The sequence below is a fragment of the Ascidia mentula genome, chromosome 1, assembly GCF_947561715.1.
Source record: "Ascidia mentula chromosome 1, kaAscMent1.1, whole genome shotgun sequence".
Classification (NCBI taxonomy): Eukaryota; Metazoa; Chordata; class Ascidiacea; order Phlebobranchia; family Ascidiidae; genus Ascidia; species Ascidia mentula.
In genome coordinates this window covers 19,484,686-19,507,969 of record NC_138566.1, presented here as the reverse complement: position 1 = coordinate 19,507,969, position 23,284 = coordinate 19,484,686, and the positions used below count along the sequence as shown (strand labels likewise).

At 43.3% G+C, this 23,284-nt stretch overlaps 3 protein-coding genes across 3 annotated transcripts; 1 reads left to right on the top strand and 2 right to left on the bottom strand.

Annotated features, from left to right (window-relative positions):
- The first annotated feature begins 713 nt into the window (after positions 1 to 713).
- On the top strand, positions 714 to 4,225 carry LOC145904047 (V-type proton ATPase subunit S1-like). Its single transcript, XM_082992272.1, has 9 exons — positions 714 to 874; positions 984 to 1,113; positions 1,455 to 1,511; positions 1,838 to 2,018; positions 2,144 to 2,217; positions 2,281 to 2,504; positions 2,577 to 2,633; positions 2,804 to 3,044; positions 3,336 to 4,225. Exons 1-9 carry the CDS (start codon positions 771 to 773, stop codon positions 3,543 to 3,545), a joined length of 1,278 nt encoding a protein of 425 aa, XP_082848398.1. The 5' UTR covers positions 714 to 770; the 3' UTR covers positions 3,546 to 4,225.
- A 1,528-nt stretch (positions 4,226 to 5,753) lies between these two features.
- Positions 5,754 to 9,476, bottom strand: LOC145909983 (solute carrier family 35 member E3-like). Its single transcript, XM_082997140.1, has 7 exons — positions 9,326 to 9,476; positions 8,032 to 8,174; positions 7,583 to 7,796; positions 6,953 to 7,150; positions 6,630 to 6,740; positions 6,407 to 6,562; positions 5,754 to 6,229 (listed from the first exon to the last, which is right to left on the bottom strand). The coding sequence occupies exons 2-7, from the start codon at positions 8,073 to 8,075 to the stop codon at positions 5,939 to 5,941; spliced, it is 1,014 nt and encodes a 337-aa protein (XP_082853266.1). The 5' UTR covers positions 8,076 to 8,174; positions 9,326 to 9,476; the 3' UTR covers positions 5,754 to 5,938.
- Positions 9,477 to 10,120: 644 nt separating this feature from the next.
- On the bottom strand, positions 10,121 to 22,737 carry LOC145894820 (uncharacterized). The gene is made up of 6 exons (XM_082983472.1): positions 21,675 to 22,737; positions 15,274 to 15,479; positions 12,311 to 14,969; positions 11,793 to 11,875; positions 11,251 to 11,347; positions 10,121 to 11,175 (listed from the first exon to the last, which is right to left on the bottom strand). Exons 1-6 carry the CDS (start codon positions 22,692 to 22,694, stop codon positions 10,444 to 10,446), a joined length of 4,797 nt encoding a protein of 1,598 aa, XP_082839598.1. The 5' UTR covers positions 22,695 to 22,737; the 3' UTR covers positions 10,121 to 10,443.
- Between the last annotated feature and the right edge of the window lie 547 nt (positions 22,738 to 23,284).

Genomic DNA, 23,284 nt, shown 5'->3' with positions numbered 1-23,284 from the left:
GTCCTATAGATGGTGCTCTGGCTCTAATTTATCTGTGTCTAATTTTATCACGTGATGCAGCGACCAATAAAAAAATCAAGGAATACAATTTTATTGAGTCGGGAGTATGCTGCTTCAGCAAAAATGGTTTGGAATCCTTGCTACGTTTATTTATCGAGTGTAGTAAAATAATATTGGGAAAATGTTGGCAGTTGGCTCCGGCAAATATTTTTTTAAATTGTGCGCTGTAAACATGCAAATAGGCAACCGACCATAACAGACTTTGTGTTAGCTTTTTACAATCGACAAAAACGTTTAAATTGAATATCGCTCGGAAAAGCGAACTAAATATAAAAAAGAAAAGTGGTCGCGCGCTGCTTGACGTTTTTTAAGCAATTGGTCTGCGATACTGATTTCAGGCCAGTAAAAAAAATATCACGTGATGCTGAGAAACGACCTTTTGAATGTGTTTTCCCAATAGAAATTCATTTTAAAGTTGCGACGTGAATGTTTTGTTTGTTGTATTTTTTAGTATGAATAAAAAATTGAAAACAATTTTTTATAACAGTCTGGGCGAATGAAGTATTAAACCAAAAACAAAAATAATTTATATAAAAAGTTGTACGTGCCCCCTCAGTCACGCGATCTGTAAAGCTTAATTGTAGCTGTTGAGTTCTTTCCGATTTTGTGTCATTTCTGCGTTAACTCAACTTTGTTGTCAATTGTTAATTAGATAATCATACTTGTTTGTTTGTTGTCTCATTTTATGTAGATCATTTGGACAAAGAGAAATGTTAGTAAGTAAAGGTCCGTTAACACTTGTGTTGTGTCTCGGACTAAGTTCCTTTACCCTTGCCTCGGAATTTGTGCCGCTTTTATTGTGGTCGAACACAAAGTAAGTTTTCATTTCATTCCCAACACTGTTACGAATGTGATTAAAGCTGGATAATGTTTTTGGTCAAATAATTTGTGTTTGGACTACAACTAGCCGTTTGTTTTTTCAGTTCTCCATCATGTCCACTTCATAAAGATCTGGGTCCTGGAGAAACAGTTTTTTCTGTGTTTACTGATCAATATTTGGAATGTCTTAAACAGGTTCATCCAAAGAAAGTGTTTATGTTTACCCATGACAAGGTAGGTTAATTAAAACTAGTGCTTTAGTACATAACACAGCCTACTGTAAACGCATATCTTGTGTAGTCTATCAATATATGTACAAGATTGGAATAAGTGTTGTAGGATAAAGCCTCTGAGAACTTTTGCGAAAATTGACTGATAATCTGTGCAATAAATTAACATTCGAAAAACTTGGTGATCGCTAATTGCCGTTCGCACAATTAGCGATCGCCGAACAAAATCCTCATAAATACAAAACTTTCCAATCTAGTATATATTTTTGTATTTTGTACATTTTCACATACCATTTGGTTTATATTTGTACCAAATTAGAACAAAATCGTGGTTGTTTATTGCAGCTTTCCATCGAAGATTTTACATTGCTGGGAAATACTAAGGCTTTTACTTCCATTCGTGTAAGTAATTTCTTAAAACCTTATTTTACAAATCTGTTGATGCTATTATTTGCCAATGATCGATATGGATAATTAACAACCTAGTTAGCTGTGTAGTTATGTTTGATGTGTTAAAGCAAAAGCAAAGCACCCGCACAATCTACCGAGCTCTTAGAATATTTTTTGGCTTAACAACTTTTGATAATTTGAGCATTGTGGTGTTACTCTAATGTACATTACTTCCAAGGCACTGTCTGATTTTGAATAAAAATATTTTATTTATCACTAATGCACAGAAAACATTTAATTTTTATTACTTATAAACTGATTCTTTTTATTTTGTGCAGAACTACATAAGCAAGTACAACACATCACTTGTTGTTCCTTCCATTGAACCTGCCAATATTGTTGATGATCTCTTTGCTAAGTTGAAACAAACCTTCAAAGGAAGTGATATTGAAACAATTTCACTGAAGCCTGTTGACAGATTGTCACAATCTGCAACAATACTTGATTTTGCCTCCCGAGGTACGACCTCTGAAACAACATAATTTGCAATCTAATTTTGTACCATTTAAGTTGTTTTTGTTTTTGTCGAAAAAAATGTAGAAAAATCTAGAATGGTTTTGATATGATTATGTTTGTTTAATTAGACAAAGAAATAAAGGAAAGTCTGGATAAATTCCAAGGAAATTACATTGCTATTGTGACTGCTGAAAATGTGGTGGTAAGTCAGCGTTCCGCAACATATGTAATAAAAACTTCTTTGAACCATTTTAATTACGTTCAGAAACGAGAAATTTCAATGGCAAGTGGTTCAAGCAGGCATCTGCTTGCAATTGAAGAAACTGCTAATGGAACAACATATTTCATTGGCAACTGCACCTACATGGCATATGAGTCACTTACTTTATATGTGGGCCCAAACAAAACTGAGCTCCTAGCTAGCAACAGCCCTACAATATCAGAGGTTTGTGCCCAGGGCAATTCCACCAACAGCACCAGCTTCAACAGGTATACAGTGATTCTGTTTGTGTTTTTTTGTTGTTAAAAATCTGTTTATTAACAATGCAAACATTTTTGCAGCGCTGTTATGGTGTATAACACATCCGCTAACTCTTCTTTGAGTGATGTTTCAGTGAGGTATGTTGTTGTTGTTCTAATAAAGCAGGGTTGCAAGCAATTCACAACAATTTACCACTTCTCTAATAAAATCTGGCTATGTGGCAGCTAAAACGTCGGAGAAAAAAACTACCTTAAGTTTTGCCAGAAGATTAGTTCTATTGCAAATTAACCCTTCTCTATTCACGCAGATATGACTTCATGTCGATTTACTACTCGAACTCGCAGTTGTTTTGGTGGAACCTGGCCGGCGTAACGGTCAATTACACTATAAACGGCGAAGAGATGTCACGGAATCTCAACCCAAGAGGTTTCAACCTCACTATGACTGCTCCGGTCGGTTGGTCATTCGCATGTCAGGCTCCCGGAAATATATCCTACGTGGGAAACACCACAGACAATCAAGTTCACCTGGAATTCGTCCACGTGCAGGTTGTCCGGCGTTTAAGTGACATGTTTGTTGTATAGTCAGGGTTACGCCGCTAAGGTATCAAGTTAGAAAATGTAAACACTTGAAACTTTCACGGTGCAAGAATTATAGTTTCAAAATACAAACGTATGTGTATGGGAATGAATAAATACTCGGTTCAAAACGAGTCGAATCAAAAGTTTCGCGAACAACAGCTAAGTTTCACATCTCAAATCAAGGAAATTGACACTACTCGACAGTGTGTGATCTGATGCAAAATTTCCAGCCTTCAATTCGCTTTTTAATTGTCACAGATCCAGTCGTTTGATGTCTCCAACAATACTTTCTCTCGTGCACTGGATTGTGAAGGCTGGTTCACCGGGCCCATATGGATGGGCCTTCTGGTTGGGCTCTTAATGATCGTCATGCTCTTCTATGGCCTGGGCATGGTCTCCCAGGTTACCACCATGGATCGTTTCGACGATCCCAAAAGCAAGACGATAACTGTGCCCCAGGTCGATTGATTGATGTACAAACTACTACCATTTGTTCTTATTCCATATGCATAAACTATGCTCTACCCTCGGTACTGTTCCTAGCTGCCGTGGAGTATTGCATCTCCTAATAATCTAAAAAATCGTTTAAACTTTGTAAACGTAACTGTTTCCCGGTGTTTGTGTGGGGTTTTATCAAATAGTTAAACAAATAATTGTCACTTGGCCACAAAAAAGGCCATTTAAAAACGTGGTCGTCGTTGTTACTCACAAAAAAAACCGAAATAAATGTTCACTGGGCATTTGTTCAAAATGTGGAATGTTTGCCATGAAAATGTCATACTGTGAGTTGAAAAGGTTGGGTGACCATACCGTGATAATTACCGAAAATATTAAAAGGCGATGAAGTCAATAGTTTGTGTGTAAACGGCATATTGAATTATGCAAACCCTGTTGCCACAGTTATAACTCTGCATCGATCACAAATAGTAAAACTTTGGTAAGTGCGGTCGTGTGCAATATTATACATAAAATATATATTTTGTTTGTGTTACTTTTGTGCTGTCAATTGTATTTTCATCACTTTTTGTTGTTGTTGTGGCGCGCGCTTGATGACGTAAAAACAACGTCATGTCGTGAAAAATCAGTTCTCTCACTTACTTACTTCGCCGTTTTGACATTTCGAAACCTAAATAAACAAGGTAGGCGTTTTTGTCGTTTGGAAATATGAACTTTATGTCGCTGATATGCTTACTTTGCGCCGATCGATGCACATGACCAATCGAGGTGGAGTGAAATGAAACTATTTTCGAATTGTGTAAGCTGCAGACAGATGGCCACAGTTTCGACCTAAAAGGTCTCATCAGTGCAGCTGGTGTGACTTTCAGACGACTTTGCTGACCAAACGGCCAAGCAAAGACTTCCACTTTGTGGTGACTATACAATCACTGTCATCCGTTGGGCACCAAACTAGGTGCAACCTTACGGAGAAAACAAGGTGGAAACACTATGGCCAAGCAAAGCTCAACCAATAGTGCCGTCAGGCCCCGTGTCACAATAATCATAAGATAAGCAAAGTGGAGCCAATAATATGAATTGTGTAAGCTGCATACAGATGGCCACTGTTTCGACCTAAAAGGTCTCAGAAACTATTTTCGTTTACATCTGTTTAAGGTTGCGACCTCGTGAGTTTCACAAGTTAATCATTAACAAAGCAACGCCATAAAGCACCTCACAACAAACAACCCATTCAGTTGCGAGGATATATGACCGAAACAAGCAGTTCCTAACAGCAGCCTGGCAGTAATGTTCAGAGGGAAGTAGAACAAGTTATGTCTGGTTTCGTTCCGACAAAGATGCGAAGAAATCCTTACATAACCATTGAAGAGGACGTTTATTTCGATGAGGACAAGTTTAATGAGTCGTATTATGACTTCGACAAGCAAGGGAGAAACCGAACTACGACAGGAGTAGGCCTGCCTGGCGAGAACGACCAATCTCAAGCTTCAAGCACCAACAAGCAATTGCTCATAGAGCAAACGGCGTCCAACACACCAAGTACTTTGAAAAAGCGCATAAGAAAGTACAAACTCTCCATAATCGCCCTGACAATTGGTTTGGTGGTGGTGCTTTGCGCTTTGGCAGTTTGCTTTGCGGTGGTTTTTGACCTTCAAAAGACCAACAAACACCTCATGAATCTGTGTGCATCAAGTAAGTTGTACAAATACATTGGACAAGAGGTCGGCAACCTTTAGCATATGCAAATAACTAGTTATACACCCTTTTTGCAATAAACTAAAACGCAAGCCTACTTGGAGTCGCAATACTCATTTTAAGTTAAGGCTGTTTTGGCCATTTCAAAAACTTTAAAATAAATACAAACGTTTTCAGGACCAAATTCATTAAAACTCACAAAAATGTTTATCGAAAGAGTTAAATGTTGATTATTGTTTCACATTATTGTTCCTTTTCCTGAATCAGTCTCGTTTAATCCAAAACACAGGAATGAAAGGGCCACATGCGGCCTCGCAGCCACGGGCTTCCGACCTCTACTTTAGACCCTTAACTTTTGGTAAAAGTTTTCATTGTTTAGATGCCAGTGAAATTCAGGGGGACCCCGTCCTTCGACGTATTTTCAACGGTCATCAAATCTAAGCGCATCAACTTATCAAACGTCAATATGTAAATGAAAATATCCATTTACACAGCCCGAACATGTAAATACAATTACAATGCAGTGTACTTTCATATATTACTACACAACAGAATTTGTAGAGTATATAATAAATACTTTGTGGCTATACTTTTAGCACCACGTTTTTCAATGTGTTTTCTTCCACTGAATCATTGACAACCATTATTACGTACTGTTGTTATACGTCAAAAACTACAACTTGTACGATCCTGTGTCATTTCGTTCAATGCTATGGTACAGATTTCTTTGCATCTTCCTCTGTATCCAATGTCTTGTTATTGTTCGTAGATTCACAATTCTTTAGAAATGTGTAAATGAAGGTCCCGCTTAAAGTAACAACTGTGCCACTGGATTGCAATAGCGTCATGGTTTCGCCAAACAGAACGTAACCGCCCCAAATGACGAGGCATATTTTGAGTTTGCAGAAAACTGCGTATGTGATGACGGAGGTGCGACGAATTATAAAGAATACCGTAACGTTAACGGCCAAAGCCAGCACTCCAGAGACAGCAAATAGTTCCTGTAAAATTAAAAATAAATTTGATCAATGCGACTTCGCATGGTTTCGGTAATTACCATCATGAAAGGCAATATTGTATTGAGTTTTACATACGAGCGATTTTGTGCGAAACTCATCTGGTTTTATTCACACCTACATACGAGCATATGAGCATAAGTGTAATCACGACAAACTTGCCATCTTCTTTCTTTCGAAGTTCTTCCAAAATTCAAGTACAGGCGTCATCTCAAAGAAGATGCTGATGAATATGAGCATCAGTGACGATAGCGGCGCTTGATAGATCAGCAACTGCATGGGATTTAGCTTCAACTCTTCCTGTTTGGCACCAATCCACTACAGAAACACAAATTTCAGCATTAAGAAACGACTGCCCTCCTTTGTCGCAATGGAAATCATCTACCGTGTAATACAGTGAAGCAGCAACAACCGCGATAAGGCCGCACATTCCCCCAATCGCGTTAAGCCGTACATCCGTAAAGTAATTGACCGCTATTCCAAGCACGATCATCGCCTAAAACCGATAACGATTAGAAGAAAAATACATCTTTGATAATAATATAAAAATCAACCTACCATAACCAAATAATGATGCACAATAAATTCACGAGCAAGTGTTCAATGACCGAACATTTATAACTTCTTGAAATATTCTAGCACCTTAAGTTTATACGCGACGTTTTATTCGTGTTAAGCATGCACAGTTTGTTGTGTCTATAGTATTACCAGTGTAATTTTGACTTTGCTGCTGTACTGCTTTCCGTACAATCTCACTTGCAGGATGAAGGTCAGCGGATCGGAAAGGCATTTTATAAGTTGGTAAGTTCCCACAGTGTTGTACATAAGCGAAAAGTTTGAAAACACGACAAAAGAGCAAAACGCAACGCACAGTGGAATGAATTTTGTGAGCGGAACTTTTTTTACCTGTAAAACATAGGATAAGAGAGTCTTTAAGCGTTCGAATACAACCAAAATTGTCACTATTTTTGTCTACGTGCAAATAATTTAAACTTACTATTTGGAAGATTATTTGCCTACAAAATAAAGTATGTGGCGAAACACATAAGACCGTTATTGAATTGGGTGCTGCGCAAATATAAGTTTAAAAAGAATAAAGTACATATTATTTGTTATGATTACATGTGTCATCACTGTCTGTCTGCGAGCTACTGCGCGCCGGTTTTATACCCGCATTTCACACAGGGTGGCACTGATTTTTACCAGTGATTTTCTAAAAGCAATAATTTTAGACGCTTGACTGAATTCGAATTGGTTTATATGATAATGTCGGCGCACAGGTATGCTGACGCTATCGCAATCACCCGCCTAGAACCTTTAAGGTTTCAAACTACTTACTTGGAGTACTTTACCAAATGTGAGCGCCAACAGACCAACAAACGTGCAGAGAAACTGGAAACTGGCAAGGAATATGGGTGGCACGCCTTCATCTGAATATAGCAACTTGTTGCACATAACAATTGCGATGCTGCTCACGAAGTTGATTGTCAAAGCAAGCAAAGTAATCAGGTTGTCTTTAGTGAACATCCAGTCTGTCACCACAGCCGTCTCACTGCAGAATACAATCGAGCAAATAAAAACCATGCTGCTGTTACACGCCTGAGAAAAGGAAGTTCAAACTTCTTTCCGCTTGTTTATATTGTTTCAGACTGGGTAACGCATCATACATTTTGAAAAATAACTACGCTATACGCAATTTAGCATATTGCCGAAGCGGCCATCACAATGGGTTGAAATTTTAACGTTTGTGTATGATACAACTTAGCGCTGTGTCGTTTCGTTTCTACCTTTCTTCAGTCGATACATTCCCTTCTTCCGTTTTTAGCGACATGACTCTGTGGTTGAGTGGTAAACGAAAAGGGCATCAGGTTAGGACAGCAAACGTGAACCTATACTGGTACAGAGTTGCATAAGTTGTACCACAAAAAACCTGAATACGTATAAAAGTATATGCTAAGATTTAAAAAAATTTCTTCCTTTGGCCAAATATATTCAGGACGAGTAATGCAGCACATTTATAAGGTAACAATGATTAAGTTATCATAGGTTGTACGCACACGATTAGATATTAATCGGATGTTGTAATATGACATCACTGTTCGGACGGAAGATCCAGCATATTCATAAGTTTCAAGCGATGAGAAGGCAGAATAGTATCAAATGTAAATTTACATTTGCAAGTATGTTAAGTTTATGCTGACAAGTGTGGCTGCCAAACATTACAGGTCGCCACAAACACACTAAAGTATGTTCGATTTCTACAAATCTTCGGTCCCGGTGAATTTAAACTGGTCACCACAGTGCTGTCGCGTACAACTTGCCAGGCGGCATTCTCCCGTAGTACCAGTATACCCACAAACGTGCCTCCATGGCGTTGCTACCTTCGTGCACCTATAGTTTAGTGATTCATTAACCAACGCCATTGTTGGCTTAGACATTCCAAGCAAATTACATTAAAATGTTTGTTACTTATTTCTTTAGTTAGGTAAAGTGCGTCTCCGTTGGGCTTCTACAATCAGTTTCGGTTTTACTTTTTTCCGAAGATTGAATAAAATTGCAGGATAAAATTGTTGAATTCTTGGTCCTTTAAACATAACAGTTTGCTTGTTTAACAAAAAAACACAACTGAAAATTCCACTGGCGCAATGTGTGGTGCTTTGTTTATCTGCCAGAAAAATCTAGGCTGCAAATTTTGAACGTACTACTTAAATATTGTAATAAAAACACTGCCTAACGGCTCATTGCTGTGTCTATCTGTAAAAAGGTTATTCGCCAAAGGGATTGTTTCTATATTCTGTAAGACACGTTGTTCAGACACCTATAGTGCTGAATGCAACCTCACTGAGCATACTATTTTAGAATTTTATAGCCTCAGGGGTATTATATCTTCCAATGCTTTCAAGTGGCAGTATACAATCACCTGATCAAGAGTTGCGTCTTCGAACTACCACTTGTAATCTACATATACGTAGGGTGTAACAAGCGGAGGTGATGTTCTAACATGTGGGCGAATTTTACCAAAAATAACATGCGGAGAAAGTCAAAGTTGTGGTAAACTGTGAACTGCAGACAAATACTCACAGTTTATAGATGTCGGCTCTGGTTCGTTGTTCACGTTCAACTTTGCTGTTATACCAAGCACTTAGTTTTGCGCTAAATTCTTGTCAGTGATGAAACTCAATCATGTTTACAGGCCACAAACCCAAACAATCACCTTGCTTTGTTCTTACTTTATAACCACTTTTTGTCACATTCTGAAACTTGCAACTGACTCGCTTCGACGGTATCGTTATTGTACGCACAGCGTAAGGGCTTTTATTTCATTGAAATGTTCTTCTTGGAATTTGTACTTTTTATGCTTTGGTGTTCAATGCTGAAATTTATGTAGAGGCCGGTAGCAAGCCTTAGTCGTCGTAAAAGCTTAACACTACAACAAATACATGCAGCTTATTTAGTTCGGCGTAATATAATACGACAACACTAAAATGCTCTCTCTGCTGAAAAAACATATTGTTCAGTATGCGCAAATACCTGCTGAAGAATTAGTGCACCCTTAAAAACATTGAGGATAACATCACCTCCACAACATTCTTCTTTTACCACTGATACGCACGTCACGTCACGTACTATGGCAGCATCTGGTGAGCTTTACGCATGCAACGACTAATAAAACTAGTCCTACACCAATTGTTGACAAGGGATCTGTCTGTCATCCATTGTTTTATTAGTGCTGCTTCCTTCTGTTGTAGATTTATTCGAAGTTACTACTTGTGATGTATATAAACCCTGAAGCCATTTGCAATGCTCACGATGTTTAATGCGTATATTTTGTGAGAACTGTGCTCTGCTAGACTAATTAAGTATTGAAAGTGTACGCATCATGCGACCATGTATTGTTAATGTAAGTCGGGAAATACAGGCGACTGTGTGTTAAAAATAACGCGCAGGAAGTTACAGTAAAAAAAAACGAAGCAAGGAGGCCGGTATTATCAGAGCAATGGCGAACAGAGGGAACACTAAAAATCACGCTGTGTTTCCAGCAACACAATAAATATACACATCTGGTAAAGAAGAAGTCGGCCATGGTCTAAAAGACAAGAAAAAAACAACAGAAAATACAACAAACAACAATGCATATTCTTAAAGCTCATAAAGTAATTTCCCACTTATATGGCAGTGCCGCGATAGTAAATCACGCGTTACACGTAAGTGTAATGGTCTTGCCGTAGGGGCACTTTCTTTGCTACAGCGATCTTGGCGTCGCCAATGCGGTTCATGTCCATGTCGTCTTTAACTCGGTTGGTCTGAGCAGCCTGAAGGAACTTAGTTTTGTTGCGCGGTGCGCGAAAGGAGCTGCGCAACTTTTGCAAAGGTGAACGGGTGGTGTGTGAAGCTGCAGCCGCCGCCAAAAATCGCTCCATAACTTCAGAATCGGCGTTGCCATGTCGAATTGGATCGCCACGTGGCAAAGGAGCGGAACTATCCTTGCTGTTCTTTTGCGACTCTTTGCCGCCGGATTTGTTGTTCTTTTTAGTCGACTTGCCTTCTTTGGGCTGCTTCGTGTCGTGTTTTGACTTTTTTCCACTGCTAATTGCTTCTTTTGGCTTTGACTCCGCGCTGGTTTTCGATTTGGTAGAAGGTTTCTGGTTTGCAATCTGCGAGTCCTGTTTCTTGCTCTTGCCGCCAGCTGAGATGGATCTCGAGCGTTCGTTTTGGATCTTTGTTGACGCACTTTCACGTTTCCCGTCCGTGGTGGCGCTGCGCGGAGGTTTTTCACGCTTCACCATAAAACTGGCACGCAAAAAAGCCACAGTCGACTTGTGACCTTTCGATGGTGATGGCAGAGGCGCAGCGCTCTCTTGTGGTCGGACCACTGTTTCTCTGGATACCGAGCGGTGTCGCCCCGCAGCAGACGAGATGTCCGTTTTCAACTGAAAGAAGAAAAGAATTATCAGCTTATTCATCCAAAAATAAGTTGGTAGCACAAATTTGCAATTTAAACTTACGTTAGTGATGTGATCCGCACTCCTCACCGTTTCGTAATCGTGGTTTTCTGATTTCTTATTGACGCGTGATCCGGTGGACGATCGTGGCTTTGTATTTCTACAAACATAAAAAGAATACAATTTGCGCCAATCCACGTTGTCTGTTGGGTTCTAGTATAACAGCATTACTTTTGATAAACATAAAGTAAGTTCACACAAGGGAAAAACAGTCGCATTTTTTCGAAAGGTTAACCCGAAAATTCGAAATGATTAACTCCATGGAGGCCTTGGGGCACGTGTCCAAGGTCACACCGTTCTCGAAGGTCAAAACAGTCTGTGTGTGGCCCCGCGAAATCAAGAATAACAAACCCGACCGCGGGACACAATTCTTTTTATTTGTCTCCGAAACGAAATATATACACAAGCAAAATCCCTAGGCGGTCGTTCCGCATTGATTCCACCGCGCCTTAAACAACGTCGTTTGTCAGTACATCCTCAATAGACACGCGGCATTTCCGCTTTTAAGCCCTAAACGTTAGAAACTGTTCGCAAAATTGTCTTACCTCACAAATGAATGCGCTTGGTGTTGACTTGAGGTTCCGCCACCCTTGCAGCTCGTCAATGACGATGTGGTGGAACAAGACACCTGAAGACAAACAAAACGCGTCATTTGGCAAATTGTACATTATGGGAGTAGAGACGATGGGTTGGGTTTGGGCCCTTTGCCACTCGCGTGCGGCATTGCATTGTAGACGATAAACGATCGAGGCGATGACACAAAAGTAAAAGAAGCCGCGTAGGCAGCTGGGTGACTCATGGTTGGATTATGGGCGCGCTGGGCTGAAACTTGCAACACATGCAACCAAAAGTGTTATAGGAACCGATGAGTTTTGCCTGCTATCAGCAACCACAACAACCAGGAAGCTTTCGAAGCTTTTATATGAATAGTCAACTCTGTATGGTAAGACGTGATGCACTGTTTATAAGGACTATAATAATACTGACGCCAACTATATATTAACTTCGTCGGAATCGGCGATATATCTGCTATTACCACCATATGTAATAATGATGATAATACCTGGTGTCCGTTCTGCGTTGGTGGCGTCTCTGCGACGAGGTATCCACCCGTCCTTAAGGCACTGACTACGTGCTTAATGTTGTCAGTGCGATTGTATCTGACAGGCTGATTCTCCAAGTCGTGCTTGTTAGACCGGTTGGCGGATGAAGAGCGAGTACGTTCGGGGTACGCCGGTCGCCTGCGCTCCTCGACGCGGTCATAGGAATTGCTATTTTCCTTGGGCTGCTGCGGGATGTCGGTACTTGGTTGACTGTAGACGCTGTAGCTGGTGACGTGCGCCTCCTCGGCTGATATTACTGATCCCAGTTGATCGCTTTTCCTCTGTTTCCGGAGTGAAGTACGCCTTTGTAGACCGGGTACGTTTTCATAAATCGCGCCATCGCTTGGTCTCTGTGCTTCCCCGGGAACGCTGGTTTGGTGATTGGGAACGAGAATTTCAGCCAGAACTTTTGCTCGATTTGAGACGGATGACATGGGAAGAGAAACGCGCCGTTTAAATTCCGTATCAGGGCAGTAGGGCACGTCGTAACGATCTGCTATAGGCGACGGTTTATCTTGCAAAGATCGGAGACTCGACGACAGAACAGGCGTAAAAGCTGATCCTGCGCTCGGAGACAATTTTACTGCAGCGACGCCATTGGCCTGCTGCGCCGCGATGTCGCACGATGTTCCGATCGGGACGGGTTTGGGTCGAATGAGGTGACTTGGCAGAAGAGCGGTGGGTCTCTTCGAAGATTGGGGCATAAGCTCTAATTCGGAGTAGGTGCTCACCTCCGATCCGCCGACCGACGGAGGTTTTTCTACGACAGATGGTGATCGCGGCGGTGGTGGAGGCGGGGGCGGCAGGGGCAGTGAAGCGTGGCAAGAAGTGTAGATCACGTGCGCGCCACGCTTGGCTTGTAACGATCGCGATAGCGGCACCGCGCTTTGATTTTTATCTTGTTGGCTTTGGCGCGCTGGATTGGGCTGGTCCCGGTTCGTCGTTTCGACTTTTTGTACGGTTTGCTTTGGGATTGACGTAGTAGACACGGAAAAGGCCTTGGAAGCGCTGGATGCAATCGCGGATAGGTTGGACGTGGAACATGAAATGCATCCTGGCTCAGAAAGTTTCCCGACGTCTAGAGGATCGTTTAACAGATTAGTTAAACTGGCGGAAGAATCCTTAAAGTCGTAAATTTGAAACTCGGTCATCATCCGCATAGATCTTCGCCGCACAACTGATAATTCACTGTCATCCACAGCACATGCTCCGTTTGCCTTGTTTTTGGCGTTTGAATGTTCCAACACGGCGGCAAACTTTTCTTTTAGCGCTTGCTTCGTATTGTTTGCCTTCCTCAATCGCACCTCATCCACTGTCACCTTTGCTTGTTCCCTGTGCTGCGTAGAGATTGCGCTGACACCGAGCTTAATGCGCTTTTGAGCTGATGTTGCGCCTGCTGGGCCCGACGGAGCTGTCGGACTCTGCTTTATGACAGTCAAGCATTGCAGTGGAGACTGCTTTGGAACTTGTTGTCCGTCTGTCTGTGACGTGTTTTTGACATAGTCAACTGCGTAAACTTGAGTCAATGAATTGGAAATCCTCATTGCTCCACTTTCAACTTGCACCTCGCTCCCTGTTAACGATTCCGTGCAATAACTTCTAGAATCGTCGCACAACTGATTTCCTTCACCCGCAGAACTGCCCTCAATACAGTGATGCAATCCCTTTTCACTGTCTTTCGATACTGCGGTTCTAGGTTTGGGCACGGGCCGAACCACTTTCAACACTTCTTCACCGACTTCGCTCGACGTCGAAGGCCTGCTGGAATGCGAAGCACGGGGCTTGGGCCTCACGGGCTCCGCTATTTCGGGCGCTTCCTTTCCGCTCACGTCGAGATTGTCCGAAGATGACAGGTCACCGCGAGACTTCGGCTTCGGTCGTTTGGGCTGAACAAATGATTCCAAGTGCGCACTGGTTAGAAACGAAGTGGCCTCGCTGGTCACACCTTCGCAAAACACTTCGGCGCATTCGTCGCTGTTGCTGCTAATGCGCGCCTTGGGGCAAACTTGTCCGACTGGTGCTTCCTGTGCGTCGGCTGGCGGCCCCTTAGAGTCGACGGAAAACATTTCTTCGACTACCGGCGACTCGCTGATAGGAGAAGCGGGCGTAACAACCTGTGACGTCAGATCGCGTCCGCGTTCTCGCGGGGCAGTTATTGATGACCCCTGATAGCCCGAGTCAATACTGCACTCACTCGTGTGGAGTGCCGCGTTTGAATGACTCAGAACCGGCAATATTCGCAGGTTTTCGCCAGTTGACTTGTTTACGTGCCTGCTGTTCCTGCCGGCTAGTCTCTTGGCGGATACACCACCCGACGGCGAGTGTGGGAGAGACATGGTCGATAATTGGTTGTCCAGGGGCTTTTGCGCGGCGAGAGTGGAAGCGAACGAGTCAGAATTGGGACGCTCGTTCGACTTTCCGCGTTTCGTGGTGACCGTCTTCTCGCCTCCATCAATTAACCTTTCCAAATGTACTTCGTGGCTGGAGCGATTGTTGCTCTGTTGTGTGTTATTATCTGGTGGGTTTGTGAAGACGAACAGATCCGACACTTGATTGGTGGGCGTGGGCGACAAGGAAGACATTTCCATATCGTGGTGTTGATTCGGAGTTTCTGGCGACCTGAGTTGCACAAAACAACATGGAAAGCGTCATAAATGTGGTGTTGGGGATATAAATATGCTGTTCTTGGAGCCCTTATTTAAACCAGTTGATTGACAGGCGCCGTATAAATCAAGCGCCATTTAACAGTTCTTTGCGGTTTAATATAACTGTGCCTCACTATTGAGACAGCGGCTTTCGAGTGAGGCATATTGGGTATTCTTTCAATACCTGTTTTTCTAACAGCGGGCAAACGGACAGGAAATTGCTGTTTTCCAACGCAGGCGACGCGGAAAGCAAGGCAAAATATCACGGGCGCGGTTACCTGCGATCCGGAAACTCGTCGGTTTCGCGTGGTGACTCTTCCAGTTCGCACGGTTGGCTGCTGACGATTTGGTTCTCAGAAGCTCCAGGAAGCTGCTGCTGGATCTTGCTTTCCTCCAAGCGCATAACGCCGTTGAGCGCGGCCAAATCGCTGAACATTTTCTCCATCTGTTCTTTGAAGGTCATCGTCGCGGCACGAAGCTCCAACTGCGAAAGGAAAACATTAGCACGCGTCATTTGACCGATCGACGTTCGCGTCTGTCGAAATTACTTTAAATTGGTCCTGGGTGGGATAAACAACTGTAAACATACTTGTTTCTAAACTTGAGTTACGTTTAAACGAGTGCTGTCTGATGTTTCACAAATTGAGTTAAAAAACTGATAACCTGCTAAATAAACAAACAATAATGCAAAAAGACGATTTTTATAGAAATCTCACCCGTTGAAACCTTGTGTCTGGACTGGGGTTAAAATAAAGCCACTCGAACTACGCTCAACCAACAGTCGAATTCAGTTTCACAACACGGATTATTTGTCCATTCAAAGGCGATCGAGCAAAGCCAAGGAGGAGGCTTCAATCGGAACCCTGTTTTTTACCCTTGATTAGCTACCGCCCTCAAAAACAATCAGCAAATAACTTGTAACTGGGCCTTTATTGCTTTGAATGCACTTGCAAAGTCGTAAACATACGGTACCTCCCATGAAGCTAAACCGTGCCTAACTGGATAGGAGCGTTAAGGCCGGCGGTGAATCAAATTATGAGCATGTGGTGCATTGTTTTCTAATCGCATTAAAGCGTGTGTATATAAAGCCACTACGGGTTAAGCGAGTTTGCCATGGCTTGTAACTTTATCAATCATGGGTGGCTGCTTACGAGTCACGTGTTTTAATGCGAATGTTTTCAGACAAGTTTGCAACCCGTACAGGCCTCCAACGGCCCACAGCTGCGCCGACTTGACGAAATCCCAAAATCTGCGGATTTGTCGTGACGTCATCTGACGCCCTACGTGTCTTATCTTCCATGTGTTGAAACATTTTTGAAACTTCTTTAAGCCCAACGCTACGTTGCTGTTTGCAAAGTGCGTCAGTCGTATCGTCTACGTGTGTTGAGCGAGGCCACCAGCATTTACGTGATTGTACGCGTCGAAAACGCTTGCTGCATGACTGCAAGCTATGGTGTTATTTTATCCCGCACAATGGGCCTTTGTGCGGAACCATGGGACGCGGCAAATCAATATTTGTTGTCCGAAATTTATTTGTGCCGCTTTGGCAACAGGAAATGCCACAAAATCAAGGAGATTCTGATGACAACGCGTTATGGGTGAGAGGTGTTCTCGAAGTATGACATAATTCGCTGGGGAAAGTGTAAACAACAGCACTCGGTCGTTACGGTGTTACGCAAAGGAGTGGTAGAGCATTAGGGTTGTTGTCCCCTTGGCGGTTTTCGCAGCTCCCGAGAGTTTTGAGTGATGCTGACCTCAAGTCGCACGGGAAAACAAAACATTTGTCGAGTACACCAATACGTAACTTCACTCTGGATGAACCACTGGTTTCGAGTTACGAGCCTTTTTCTTACCAACACAGGTCGCCGGTGCGAAAAAAAACTGCCAGTCGGGTTTATGTTTAAAAAATACCCGAACTTGTTTTTACGCCAATTAAATCGATTTTACTTGGAAATAAATCTTAATAAAAGGAGTCTTAATGAGTAAGGTATGACATCAGCGGCATGAGCAAGTGTGAAGAACACAGTACTCAGCACTAAAACTGCTCACGATCACAATAACATCATCCATAAATTATGTGAAGTGGGTACCTCGTGGCGAACGGCACACCTGAAGCCACGAAGCTAAGGATCATTGGAACGAACTGTAACAATACTTGAGAATATGTTTCAGGCTATTTGATCACACTGACAAGTAAATAGCCGCGGTGATTTTCTTCCAAAGCAAAATCCGTCTGGCGATTACAAGACAAGCGTACATCATTGGATGGAAGGAGTTTGCGACAAGTGTAAACTGGAGGAAAGAATGTATAGTGAAACTGTCCGAAGCCCGTGAAACCCAATATAACAAACCAAAACTACTTCCCAAACTTTGCTCCACTTGAGAAAAATAACAGTTAATGCAAACCGGATACTTTATAAGCAGCATTTCGTTGCAATCAAACATATTCTTTAAAGAAGAAGACACAAATTAATTAAGCTGCTGGCATATTTTTGCGCTTTTGCGTTTGCAGAACTGTGTGTGGTAACTGCGCAATGCTTGTGAGAACGCAATATCCTTTCGAGTCGATTTTCTCAGGAAACCGCCCCACAGTAAACCCTATGTATTTTCTCGCTCGAGCGGTGCTTTAAAAAGGGATCATGACGAAACGGTTTTGTTTGGGTCAGGAAGCTAACGTCGGAGGCCCAGGCTAGCACTTTTGCGAGAGGGCGATATTTCATCCAACGGAATGCGGATCGCTTTTCAACAGCGCCAAGCACAACACAGCCCATTGCGAGAGAAGCCTTGTTTTGATTTCGGGAATCAAAATGCGTCTGTGATTTCTGGCCACTTTGCCAAAGCACAGCGTTTGATCGTGTGATGTGTGCGCGTTATGGGAGTTTTTACATTTCCTCGGCAACGTCAATGATCCGAACAATGACCGGCTATTGTAAAAACTCCACGGAAAACCTTGTCACGCACCCGCAGCCTGCACTTACCATCGCTCAGCGGTTTGCTCCTCCCAGGCCTGCAATTACAGGAGATCGGTCCGACGCCATAAACGAGCGCATGCGAGGTGTAATTGTAAAAACATTGAGCAATTTTAACGGATGATGCTATTTGGCGAACGCGGACGGCCATCAGCGCAGTCATTTCACCGGATCAGCTAAAGAGTGAAGAGAGATTGAGAAAGATGCCTAAGGTCTTGCGGGTCAAGAGTGTTTATAAGCGGCTTCTGACGTGTTGAGGACGACGTAATGGCAGGTTTCACGCGTTTGCTACAAAATACCTGCGACAGGCGAAGAACGATTAACGGTCATGGGCATGCGCTCTTACAGCTTCCGAACAGCAATTAACGCCAACCACTTCAAAGAACACAAGTAGTGGAGAAACTCACCACAAAACCACTGAGAAAAATATGCATCATGTACACTTCACGCCTACATTGTTTCAAAAAAGCCTGACGAAAAGCGATTTTGTGAAAATCATTGTTGGCCCAAGCAAACCAAGGTGCTAACTATTAACAACACACTCAAGCCGTGTGGTTTTGTCATGCGAGTCCCCTTGTCTAGTCCAACAGAGCTGTAACCTATACTGTGATCGGGACGCCCAATGGGGGTCCCTGTATCATGTTACAGCATGGGAAACTTGCCCTTGCATTGTTTGGTCGCCCACTGGGTGAACTTGGAACTTTACCGACACACAAAGCCGCCTATTAAAGTCCGCAAACTCCCAATTCGGTCATTGATTTCCAACCACAGAAACGAACATACGTTCGGAAATATATACTCAAGATCATTTTTCACATACAGAAGAGGTGAATCACTGTTAGGTGACATTTGGGGTATTTTAGGAACCTTTGACGCTCTTCAATGTTTAAGCCCAAATACCAACACGGTTATGGTTAAGTTGCAAGCACTTGAGGCGAAAGTCAAAGTCACTGACAAGCCGAAGTAATTCGCTTCTTTCGGTCACCTTTCATCTGGAGCCGAGCCCTAACGAGGTTCGGCAGCATATAGACATAAACAAACATAATAACGTGCGCACGATGCCAGACGATCGTCATCCCAGCGTCAATTCGCGAGACCGCCGAAATAGTTTGGATGCAGAGGATTGACTTCCCGACAAAACAATATTTAAGATACTTTCCTCGTAATTCCGGAATTTGAATGTGGCATGCGAATATCAATTTCACCTGTCAAGATCGACAAGTAGTATTTGCGTAGAGGTACAGCTGCCTCGCCCTGAATCTCATCGGTTCCGGAAGCAAACGTCCAATTACAGGAGAGGCATCGAATCATTACACGGTTTATGTACGCCAACACCAAATTTCTCATTATGGAACTGTGGGAAACAAATATGTTTGTCATTTCCGAATTCCTGCGAACACAGTTGGTAAAAAAACGTGGATTGCGTGTTTCTCAAACGCATTCCATTGTTTGACAACGGCACTTCTGTTGAAACGAGATTGTCTACGAAATTTGAGGTCGCAGCCACAGAACCAAACACGACGATAGCCACGTTTGCAAATGGATGAACAACCACATGCCGAGGAAGTTCTGTCACACCCAGCAAAAGCATTTTTGTCTGTTCTTCACGCGGTTTTGATCTAGCGTGAAATTAAAGCGAACGAGTTAAATGATAAAAGTTCAATTAAATTTCCCAGTGTATGCAACCAAATCGGATAATTTGAGAGGTACAAATGCCTGTAATTAGAATAAATTGCGCGGTTGCCATAAAGGGGCGAAAAATGCCGACGGATATAATTACCCGATAATTTAAATATTGAAGTAGCGGTTACAGGTATAGGTCCAATCGCATGACATTAAAGTGAACGCGCATATTCGTGAGTCCATTATTTTTAATACGAAACAGACAGTTTGTTACTGTTGGAATTCGCATCAGCCAACACGCCCGGTAAGGGACGCAAACACATAGATGAGTAGATAACAATCCACCAGGTAATGTGAACGTTCCGGAAACGAGCGCAAGGCTCCCACAACACGACTCAGCGAACCAAGGCAAAAACCAACAAGAGAGCGGCAGGAAACGGGTCGGATGGGTTCCCCGGCGAGACGAGTAACGCCGTCGCGGGCCACTGGACTCTTGACGGCCGCATCGAAGCCTCTTGAGGGCTTTGTTGTTCACTTCCACGACTCGAGACGAAAAATCATATTCTGACACTTAGGCCCCTGACATTTTTTGAACGTTCCCGCGGCGCGGAAAACTGGGGCTTGGACGTCGGTGGCCCTTTGCTGTTGGGGACCGCACCGTATGACCGACAGGAAACAGTGCATTCCTGACATGTGAAAAACGCCGAGGGGTGTCATCATCGCCTTTGCACGACTTGGTATCGTGTGCCTGAACGATGGGAACGGTAACACCTCGTCACCTGATTTCGTGACAAGAGGATCGCGTGGGCAGCGGCCTTTTCGCTACAAAGTGTCGCATCAGACCTCGTGTTTGTTTGGTGTCTTTGTGACGGACGCCGGGCGTCGCTAAATTGGGTGAATCACCGAGCGCCAATTGACTCACATAAACACGCATCTGATGGGTGAAAGCACTTTCGTTGTTTTTTCAAATGCAAACTTGACGTCACAATCAATTGATTTTGTTGAACGGTGCTGCATGTTTTCTGGGGGTGGGTCATTAAGATGAATTTTAGTAAAAAGACCAGTTTGCGGCCAAACATAAGTGGTATTGCTAAATATCTTGAGATATAATCAATGCGTGATTGTTGCAAATGTTTTCGGGCACCAGATACCCGATTGGCGTGATTGGCACCAGTTACTGCGCGTTAAATGCCATATCTCTGCCCTTCAAAACATTTACCACAACACATACACATTTTTCATGCAAAATAACTTTTTGACATAATGCTTTGTACCATTTAGGGAGTATTTATCATAATTCAAGGTCGACTGGGTTTGTTTTGAACACAGGGTCGTCGTGCTCGGGCTAACGTCATGCATATTTTACAATAGTTCGAGCAGAAAGCAATAAACCGACAACATTCGGGGTCAAGACTCAAGGACGGCTTTGAACTTGAGGTGCCGCAGTCGGGAGGCCAATTGATTGGGTTACTGGCAGTCTGGAGGCTGTTTCAGACATTGTTATTTCAGTGCCCCTTATGTGGTGTTCCGCTGTGTGGAGACTCTTTCAGTAAAATACATAAAATGTCCACGTTCATTTTCATACGGTTATTTATGACCAGTTTTAAAATGCGTCGTATACTGTTGACTCCTTTTGAGTGAATGTCTGTTTAATGGAAGCAGACAGTGTTATTGTGCTGGTAGAACGTGGTTATGGTTTTAATGGCTGTAAATTCAATCTTTATATGATGGTATTACGAACACGAATCAAAGACCATCAGTTGTGACCTGTGTCAGCCAGGGCAATCGGCCATTTGAAGCGTAGTGTAATGGGTCGCCAACATTTGGCTTCCTCTATTATCGCCGCGTGCTGGTATCAGTTTTCTATTTACTGCGTACAATTAGACTAGAGAGTGTTTGCCCGCCTTAAATCCACCTTTTGCGGCCGCCTAATGGAAGGCGATAGAGCCAGGGTGGCCAACAACTGTTTGCCTTCTGAGTCAATGCACAATTATATTTACGGGAGGATTTTGGCAACACCGACCAGCTGCGCGTGAACCCGACCAACTTTCAATAAAACAAGGTTAAAAAACCAACCATTAGCTCACCATTTCCTCCCGCAGCCTCCGAATTTGGCCGTTGATTGCTGTAACGACTTTAACTTTGTTTGCTGAACGTTGCTCATTTTTAGGAATATCCTTCACGGCGTTTTGCCCGTTGGAGTGTATTTCGGATTGGTGTTGGAGGTTTTTTATCTCTGGGTTCAAATGCTGATTGTCTGCGTCGGCCAGAAACGTGCTGTCGCCTTGCGGTGACCACGGTTTCAGTGAATAGAAGGCGTTGCTAGTAGTCGTTTCCCCCAGGTTTTGTGTGCTGCTGTGGCAATCGGGCTGCTGAGTGTCAAGTGCTCGTGCTTCAACCTCTTTGCAATGCTCAATAGCGTATTCAAGTTCATTGAGACTGGAAACGGATAACTTGAGCTGTTCAGTGCAAATGTGCTCCGAGCTGGTACGCCCTTTTTCGTTATGACACATGTAAGGGTAAGACTCCGGCTTAGTATTGACCGGAACGAAATCAGGGCCAAACTGTGCAAGAGGAACACAATCCCGTGTGTTGGTGTAGTTTTGCGACGTTCGAGCACCGCTGAAAGTAGTGCAAAACGGGTAGTTTTCGTACGTGTCCATCCTGCTATAGCCGTCGGCCTTTGTCCCGTTGTTGTAAGCGGGCGGCGAGTCGCGCCAACCCGGCTGTCCATCAAGGGCCAAATAGAAATTGCCGCCGTCGTTAACGTTTTCGCGCAACTCGGTCTTGGCTGGATAATAAAGCTCACCGCCGTCTTTGAACTGGCCAGGACGACCCGCGGGCGCCGACAGATTTGCACCGAAGGGACCCACGTTGACGTAATCATGACTGACGTCGTAGCGGATCTTCTTACTCTGGTAAGGGGCGTTTTGCGTGTGGCGATACTCGTCCGAAGCGAAGAAGACCTGATCGCACCCAGCTGTCCCATTGTTAGCGCTGTAGTAGCGATAACCTTCCTTGACGTAGATGTTCGCCTTTTCGCAGTTGCCGTGCTGATGTTGTCCGTTGGCAGCCAGCGCGAACTCTCGGTATTTCGCTGCAGGCATTTTGCAGCAGAGCGTGGCAGTAAATATTATTGCACCTACTTCGTTTCCTGCTCAACAACAGGCATGGGAATAACAAATAGTCTTCGTGCAAGCTCCTTCCACTTATAATACTTTTTCGTGTGCCTTGGCGCTTACACCTCATGCATAATTGAACGCCGAATGAAATGTGCTTATTGCCTGCCCGTTTTTTACATAATTGATGCCCTCGACGGCTGCACCGAAGAAGAAAATTAGCCCGAAAGGCAGTTAATAGCGACCTTGTAACACGCCCTGTTTGACACGCCATGCAATTGAAACGAACGCTGGTTTGCTAATCGTGAGCTCAAGTGCCCAACCTAACAATTCCCGCACTAACTGCGCACTCACGTCTTGAAGTGAATGACTAAACTCTCCTATATGCTGAATATTTAAATCGATTGTAAGTCTAAAATATCTGCCACACTGACACCGTGACACAAGATGCGAATTTGGCCCCAGAGGCCGTATTGATCGCAGAGCAGTCGATCAGGTAAAATGCGTTGCTATCGATTAATCGCAGGTCTGTTAACTTTAAGACAAAACGTTCCTTAGCACACTTGTTCTGCAGAATG

What these genes read in the sequence shown, in the direction of transcription:
- LOC145904047 (XM_082992272.1), top strand. Translation starts at nt 771, where the DNA reads ATGTTAGTAAGTAAAGGTCCGTTAACACTTGTGTTGTGTCTCGGACTA. An exon ending in AACAGCACCAGCTTCAACAG is followed by an intron (nt 2,505 to 2,576) that starts GTATACAGTGAT and finishes ACATTTTTGCAG; the next exon opens with CGCTGTTATGGTGTATAACA. An exon ending in TTGAGTGATGTTTCAGTGAG is followed by an intron (nt 2,634 to 2,803) that starts GTATGTTGTTGT and finishes CTATTCACGCAG; the next exon opens with ATATGACTTCATGTCGATTT.
- LOC145909983 (XM_082997140.1), bottom strand. Translation starts at nt 8,075, where the DNA reads ATGTCGCTAAAAACGGAAGAAGGGAATGTATCGACTGAAGAAAG. An exon ending in AATGTATCGACTGAAGAAAG is followed by an intron (nt 7,797 to 8,031) that starts GTAGAAACGAAA and finishes TGTATTCTGCAG; the next exon opens with TGAGACGGCTGTGGTGACAG. An exon ending in CTGCTTCACTGTATTACACG is followed by an intron (nt 6,563 to 6,629) that starts GTAGATGATTTC and finishes GTGTTTCTGTAG; the next exon opens with TGGATTGGTGCCAAACAGGA.
- LOC145894820 (XM_082983472.1), bottom strand. Translation starts at nt 22,694, where the DNA reads ATGCCTGCAGCGAAATACCGAGAGTTCGCGCTGGCTGCCAACGGACAA. An exon ending in CAACGCAGAACGGACACCAG is followed by an intron (nt 11,876 to 12,310) that starts GTATTATCATCA and finishes GTTTGTCTTCAG; the next exon opens with GTGTCTTGTTCCACCACATC. An exon ending in CAAGCGCATTCATTTGTGAG is followed by an intron (nt 11,348 to 11,792) that starts GTAAGACAATTT and finishes TTATGTTTGTAG; the next exon opens with AAATACAAAGCCACGATCGT.